Source organism: Leiobunum rupestre, chromosome 11 (genome assembly GCF_980474605.1).
Source record: "Leiobunum rupestre chromosome 11, qqLeiRupe1.1.hap1, whole genome shotgun sequence".
NCBI classification, from domain to species: Eukaryota; Metazoa; Arthropoda; class Arachnida; order Opiliones; family Sclerosomatidae; genus Leiobunum; species Leiobunum rupestre.
The window spans coordinates 48674068-48682467 of NC_143394.1; the positions used below are offsets into that span (position 1 = coordinate 48674068).

At 35.0% G+C, this 8400-nt stretch overlaps 1 protein-coding gene across 2 annotated transcripts; it reads left to right on the top strand.

The window, feature by feature from the left end:
* On the top strand, window positions 1-8060 carry LOC149923116 (uncharacterized). Of its 2 annotated transcripts, XM_090163367.1 has the most exons (5): window positions 1-63; window positions 5808-6144; window positions 6320-6406; window positions 6457-6699; window positions 6761-8060. In XM_090163367.1, exons 4-5 carry the CDS (start codon window positions 6559-6561, stop codon window positions 7421-7423), a joined length of 804 nt encoding a protein of 267 aa, XP_090019493.1. In that variant the 5' UTR covers window positions 1-63; window positions 5808-6144; window positions 6320-6406; window positions 6457-6558; the 3' UTR covers window positions 7424-8060. The 2 variants fall into 2 exon arrangements, with proteins under 2 accessions (XP_090019493.1, XP_090019492.1); XM_090163366.1 differs by having other exon boundaries at window positions 6320-6699.
* The last annotated feature ends 340 nt before the right edge of the window (window positions 8061-8400 follow it).

The window sequence follows — 8400 nt, forward strand, 5'->3', positions numbered from 1 at the left end:
TCACGGCAACTTCAGAGCACCAGCTTTTCTCGACCATCTCTAATCGCTCCTGAATTTTTACAGGTAATAAAAAAAACTTCCTTTTCAAATTTATTTGTCTTAGAACTGTGTTATTGCTGGTGCTCAACCCTAACATATGCAAATATGTCTGAAAAAAGTGACCTCCAAAAAATCCTTACCGAGTTACGTAAAACAAAAACAGACCTGCAGAAAAGTCTGGAAGAAAGCTCCCAAATCTTATCTGGAAAAGTAGATAGTCTGAACAATGCAGTCCTATGTACAAACGCAAAAATGGAGAACCTAATAAGCACAGTAAAAGATCATAATAATAGACTCAATAGCATAGAAAGTAAGATAGATGAAGTAGACACCCTTAGATTCGACTTTAATAACTTTACAGAAAAATATAGAGACACCATCAGTGAGAATGCTAATCGCGACCGTGACCTAAAATCTAGAATTTACTATCTAGAAGCTGAAAACCGTAAGGGAAATGTTGCAATCACGGGTTTAAATGAGCCTGATTTAAATAGCCAAATCTATTCACAACATACTTACTGACGTTATTGGCTTTAAAATCAATATTAAGCCTCATCAAGTCTACAGAAGGGGGAATACTAAAGAAGTACAACCCAGGCGTGTAGTATTAAAACTTAATGACCCCGAATTAAAAATTGACTTACTAAAACACGATTACAAACTTGCTGGCTCCAAGATATATATCTCACCAGATTTCACGCCAAAGCAAGAAACGTCAAGATTCTACCTTATACAATATCTAAAAACACACGGCAGCGGTAATGGAAAATTTATAGCAAACTTCCTAATAGAAATTGAAAATACAAAATATTATTTCAACGAAGTAAAGGGCAAAGTAGAAAGAAAAGACTAAACCATATTTATAATCCCGTCACTTATTTTATCGATGTAATTTTTCCTCCACCTTTTTTTATGAGCTGTATTTACTCAAACATACGCAGTGCACACTGCAATTTCTCCTCTCTAGTAGCAAATATATCTCAATTAAATATTGACCCAGAAATATATGCGTTAACCGAAACCTGGTTTAAAGATGATGTTATTTACTATCACCCTGGCTACACCTTTCGCGGTATAGGTAATAAAATAGGAGGAGGGGTGGGTTTTTACTACAAAAGCGAATTACAATTTTCACCAATAAATGCATGTTTAATTCCGAAATTTAAAGTTATGTAATACAAAATAACAAAACAAAGGATATTTACATTATAATTTATAGAACTCACTCATCCAATATAAATAACTTCCTAAGCCTATGCGAACTTATTATTAGCAATTCCGTCAAACAAAGCATGGCGAAAAAAATCATAGTCTCAGGCGACTTCAACGTAGATCTAATTACTGCTACCCCATGCTCCAACGCAATTTTAGATATATTTATTTATTATTCATCAAACAATCTTCGAGCCAACACGAAACGCATCTGGAAAATGCATAGACAATATTTTTTTAAACTTTAAAGAAAAGGTGGTCCTTCTTGATATTTATATTACAGACCATAAGGTCGTTTACGTTCACGGCTAAAAAACCCAAATTACCAAAACTATGGAAATTAGAAACTTTTGTAAAAAAAAACCTTAATATCTTTGCGCAAAAAATCTCCGAGACAGACTGGTCTCAATTGTATAAAAAGAAAATATAAATGACGCATATAACACTTTTGAAACTAAAATTAAGGAAGAATACGAAAAGAGTTTTAAATATAAAATTAAAAAAAAAACGATTAGAAAAATTACACAAACTACAGAAGAAAGCTATACGACAACCTTCAGACGACAATATTAGTAATTACATAGCGTTCAGAAATTCAACCAATAATATAATTAGAAATACTAGAAACAATTACTTCTACCAAAAATTAATCAACTGTAAAAACGCGAAAGAAAAGTGAAATATACTAAATAGCCTAATGAACAGGAAAAATGTTTCCCAGATAGAAATACCTATACCTCCCAATGAACATAATAACTACTTTACAGAAGAAATCCCTAGCAACGCAGACATTTATAATAGCAATTGCCCTAACATGTCAGCAACAATGGCTCTCTACCCTATCAACAATAAGGAGCTATTAAATATAGCCAAGAGTATCCCTAATGAGTCGGCCGCGGGCATAGACGATCTCCACTCCAAACCCATGAAATTTGTATTCCCCTACTTACTACTCCCATTAGCATTTTTAATAAATCTTTCATTTTCCACAGGTATATATCCTGACAAACTAAAAAAAAAAACATTATCGTCCCCATTCACAAAAAAGGCAAACTAGACGAATGTAAAAATTATCGCCCAATATCTATACTTCCTTTCATAGCCAAGATATTTGACAAAGCTTTCAATGATAGATTAAAAACCTTCTGTAAAAAATACAACCTAATTTCACAATCGCAATTTGGCTTTCGTGAAGGAATTTGAACGGTTAATGCCATCTGTGGGGCGTATGGGAATAGTATGGGATTTCTTGATAAAAGATAATTATGCGTTCGAGTCTTTCTGGATTTAAGGAAAGCGTTCGACTCCATACCACATACAAATTTAATACAGAATTTACGCACATTAGGTATTAGAGGTGTCGCGGGAGACTGACTAGAGAGCTATATGTCAAACCGAGTCTGCGTTACCAGGGTAAATGGCATTCTGTCAGAAGAAAAATACCTAGCCAATGGTGTAGCACAAGGTTCTGTTATCTCTCCACTTCTATTTAATTTATATATCAATGATATAACAAATATTATTAAAACAGGCCTTTTTATACGCAGATTATACGTTGCTAATTTTGGGAGGTAAGGGTATTGACTATGTAATTAGTAAAGCCAACCAGATGCTAGAAAAATAAACCAATGGCTTAAAAATAATAACTTAAGTTTGAACCTTGATAAAACAGAATATATCGTTTTCAGTAACATAGGAAAAGACACTAGCACTAGCGAAAATTTGCATATAGATAATTATAATTTAAGAAGGGTACAAAGCTACAAATATTTGGGAATATACTATGACCAGCACCTAAACTGGAACGTGCAAACCAATCAGTTATGTAACTCATTAAGAAATGTTTGTGGAATGGCCCACAAATGTAAAAATATCTTATCCCATAAAATGTTAAAAGAAATATATTACGCTCTATTCTATTCAAAGATCAGCTATGGTTTCTGTATTCCCACGGTCCCTATCTAGTGGTGTGATGGGGTCACTGGAGCCTGTGGGGGGCTCCATACCCGGCTCTCAAGGTCATGTGATCGGGGCGCTGGGTCACTGGAACGTCATGGGTGTTCCATACTCGTCATTCAGTGACCTACTAAGGAGGGTAGTTTGCAGTGGAAGAAGAAGTCACTCTAGTCCTCAGCTGTGCGAGGGTGGGTTTCGGGCAGCCCATGGTGTCGTCTTTTGTTGGGCCATGATGAGGGCGTTTGTTTGCTATATGTGGGGCAGTCATGATGGCTGTCTCACTGGCCGAACGTTGTTTCGCAAAGCGCACTTTTGTCCCGGCCTGTTTAATCTCGTAGGCCGCTGTAGTGCTTAGGCGGAGCAGCGGGATACAAATACATAGAGTTATGTATCTGGGGTAATACATCAAAAAACAATTTAAGCAGACTAACCACGCTTCAAAAAAGGATTATTCGATCGATAAATAACGTACCGTTCTTAACCCATACAAGGGAGCTATACTTAAACAACCAGATTCTAAACATTTTCCAACTATATAACTTTTTAACCATCATATTTTTGTACAAAGATTTCCACGGTAATAATCAAATTTTAGGAAAAACAGAAAAATTTGTTTATACGAGATCAAAACAAATGTTTAAACTACCTAAATGTAACACCAGCAAAAAAATAACCTCAATATTATATAATGGTATCAAATTGTTTAATTCCATAATCGTTAAAATCGATATACACGAAATCATCTATACTTTTAAAAAGAGACTTAAGCTATTTTTGATAGAACAAAAACCTACGGAGTAGGACTACCACTTGAAACTCTCTTACCGCTGTTTACTTTCTGTCTGTTTTATTATTTAGTGAGTAATTATATTTTTCCCTATTATTATTTTTTTTTATAAATATAATATACAGTTGTTTTCTTTTTGTTTTTTTTATATAGTGTTAATTGTGTATATTTCCTTTGGTTAATTTGATCTCAATGTTTAATAACTGAATAAGCACCCAAGCAGGGCTTACAAGTCAGCCAATGACTTAGCCATTACACCCCTGTAAAATGTACTAAAACATTTTTTCCTAATGAACTTGAATTTGAACCATTTGAATTTGAACCTATAGGATTTATAGTTTGAAAAATGATGTACTGTATAATAGTCAAGATCTCTTAAAAATTTAAAAGGTTGAAATGAGTTGAAATTGTGATATTTTTAAACGTGTTAAAATGTGATATTTTTAAAAGTGATATTGAGACTAAATAAATATTTTATAATTTTGAAAATTCTTTTGGAACAGGGCAAAAATTTATATTTTCATAACATCGAGAGCCACTTTTGCAATTTTTAAAATATAAGAACTTTTTCATTATAAATGTTTATAACTATTCTTAAAAAGTAAAGTATATTGGATAAAGTCGTGGCCTCCCAAGATTTTTTAAGAGAAAAATCGAACTAGCGGATGATCTGTTTGTTTTTTATAACATAGAAGTCAGCTAAAGCGTACCTTTGAGGAACGACCCTACAAAACCGCTAGATATTCGCGTTGTCGAGGGAACACTTTCACCAATACGGACCATGAATGGAGAGTGAATAGCAAACTTTGGCACATTTTTTGGTGGACGAACACGCGACATTTTTCGGTTAGGTGACCAATTTTTGGGTGTACAATTTGTTTGATACCGTTTTCATTTGATTGCTCGAGATTCGCTCCGAATCTGTCTCTGACGTCATAGATCTCGCCCCAATAGACTAGAGTAAGACCGCAAATGGAACATGCCATTCCCGCACTTTGTGGTTTTTCGTCCGCTAGTAATTTGAATTTTCGCGTCTTGGTCTGCCATTTTGCCCAAAAATCTAAAAGAACACGCAAAAATTTGTTCCGATCTCGATCTCGATCCGCTGATCTGTCGAAATCGGCAAATCGGTTTTGGTCGATCTCGGAGCACCCGAGAGCGGGAAAAGGAACACGCGAATCTTGATCAGAGTGATCTAGATAGCTCGAGAGCAGTCAAATGGAAATCGCTACATGATTTTCGGTGCGTACTTTATAGTACCATTTTTTTGACAATTCATTATTGGCGTACTATACAAATTGATAATTTAATGGCCGGTCTAAATTTTTTCACGTTTATTTAAAAAATACGACAAGGAACCACATAACGGAATTCCTTTGATAGAAATTTGGGCAAACTCCCAGACACTTGGATCATAATCTCGTCACACGAGTCGACTTGACGTCATTATAGCGTTAGTTACGATGGGTTTAAATTTGAATTTCCCGCCGGATGTTTCGGATACAATAATTTGGGCTGCGTTGCTAACGTGACCATGGTGACGTGACGTAGTATTTTGTTGAACGCTTTTTACGCTCGTTGTAAATTTTGTAAAATATCGTCTGTTGTGGCGTCCGCAGCTAGCCTTCCTTCGTGCTGAGACGTCACGTGACCGTTGAGCAACGGAAAAATCTGCTCTTACAGCCGATCACTTCGTTGCTCAACGGACGAGCAACGTGATGTCAAAACCGGAAGCCAAAAAATCTGTTGACTTAGCGCTGAGCTTTTTTGAGTTACTGAACGCAGCCTTGGACTGAAAATTTGAAATTTCTAGACGTTGGAACGATACAAGGTTCGTAAAATACTGCGTATAATAAGGTTGGCTTATAGAGCCGGTTCTGGGGAACGAGAGATCGGCGCGCAAAAAAAGGGAGGCAAACAACCGGTGTTTCCCCTTTCATTACGTCAGTGGATGCCACTGCCGAATAAACGAGCCTTCGCGTAGTCGCGTTATATTTTGGGGTACCACAACAAAATCGGCGAGTGGCGTGTAGCAGAAGTTGGGATTTTACCCATTCGGACCGTCTATTATACGCAGTATTTTACGAACCTTGCGGACCGTCGGACGATGGCTTGTCATCATGGCTAACCAATTTATAATTCAAACGCAGGTAAAAATAAATTTTTTTAAATTTTAATGTAGTAAATAGCTTCGAGTATTATATAGGTTATAGTGGTAATTTGCAATCTTAGTGATTTTATTGAATAATCTGTTGTAAATTAGTATTAGTTTTTGCCGAGTCTTAACTTTGAAGCCTTAATTTGACTTGATTATTTTGAATTTAGAGACCACGTTTCGCCATTGATTTAGGATAATGCCAGGTCAACGCTGCTCAGTTTCTGGGTGTAGTAATTTTTTTACTGGAAGTAGGGGTAAGAATGTGTCATACCATCGATTTCCATCCGAAATAAATATCCGACAGAAATGGATAAAGGCATGTGGATCTTTACGAGACAACCTAAATTTAAAATGTGCCAGGATATGTTCAGACCATTTCATCGAACAAGACTTTCAAAGAAATTTGATGGCAGACTTAATGAATTATAAATCAAAGAAGTTATTAATACCATCGGCTATCCCCTCAATCAACTTACCAATCAATGAAGCCGCATGCCAAACCATGGGAAGAAAATCAAGAGACAGGCGAAAATCAAGTGATCAAGAGGTTTTAAAAAATTAATCCTTTTTTCATTAAAATATTAAACATAACATTAATCAATTTTTAGGTTGAGACCATTTCCAGTGAAAAATCAACCCCAGATGAACTTCTACCCCCAGAATATAATCTAACTACTGAAGAATGCTCTAATGAAAACCCAATATCAAATGTATCTTGTGATATACAGCCTACTGAAATCCAAGAAATTCTGAAAGACACCTGTAGTGAAAAGATCTTAAATTCCACTTGTGATAACAACCAAAGTTCCTTGAACATTAAGTCTTCAATAAACCAACAAGATCCAAAAGAAAACTCTATTGAAAAAGGGAACATAACCTTTACTTGTGATAATAATACCAAAAGTTCCTTGTCTACGGATAAACTACATGAACTTTCAAAAGAAAATGGAAATTCAAATTCTATTTGTGATACTTCCAAAAGTTCCTATTTTAAAGAGAGTGATTCACCTCACATCTCAACTCGTGCCTATAATTGCAATAGCTCAATTTTCAAAGATTTTAATGGTTGTCAGTCCACCCCTATTAGAAATAATACATTTAAAAATTATTTTCAAAATTTAGATTTTAATGATTTGTTACCAACTTTGAATTCTAAGGAATTAGCATCAAACCCATATAGTACAAAGTTATTTTCTACACCAAACTTAAATGAAACTAGCTATCTAAAGAACCAGTCCTTACAATGTTTAAAAGTTATGTCGGTGAAATAAAAATGTGCCCAAAGCTAACCAATTTGCATTTCAACTGTGTTAAAACGCAAAGACAGAACGTTAGGCTAGCCGCTGAACTTCTATCGCACAACGTGGCAACAGCTGTTAAGAGAATGGGGCTCTGTAATGATACAGCAGAGTTTATAGAAACAGTAAATAGTTGGTTCGATGTTATGAACAGCTTTGTTAAATATGACACCCCAGAATCCAAATGTGGTTATGGTATTAATTTTTCAGCTCAAAATCAAATTTTAGATAAAATGTCATACACAATGAATGCTATGGTCTGTGATGGGAAAAAAAACGGGATTCTGCAAATTTTCCAGAAAAGTATTATAATATCGAACAAATCCCTTAAAGGTCTTCATTATGATTTAAAAAATAAGTATGGAATTAAATACATATTGACCCATCGGTTAAATCAGGATTGCTTAGAAAACTTTTTTTCTCAATTGAGAACGAGAGGAGGGTTGGACGATCATCCTACTCCTATAAATGCCTTTTACAGGATTAGGATGATCGTTCTTGGTAAAAATCCAGGAATAGTGAAATCAAATGTTAACTCTGTGTCTCAATCCTGCGATGAATACTTTGTTACAAATGTTCTCAAGCAATCTGATATAATAGTAGATGACGAAGACATAATGGAAAATATTGATGATATTACGTCCTTACTTTCAAATGACATTAATGTACATTCAATATGTAGTATTAATAATGTAGTTTCTCCCACTCATTCTCCTATTAAAAAAAACCCAAAGTTAACGAACCTCACAAATTGTGTAATATTAAGACCAAGTCAAATGTCTAAAGAAATATTTACCTCACCCCCAAAAAATAGTAAACATGTACAAAATGATAACTATTCGCCCAAAACAAACAATAAAACTAAAGAGAATGGCGAAAAAAATTTGTCCCCACAAGAGGAAGGTGGCATGGAATATTTAGCTGGTTGGGTGGCAAAAAAATTTGTGGAG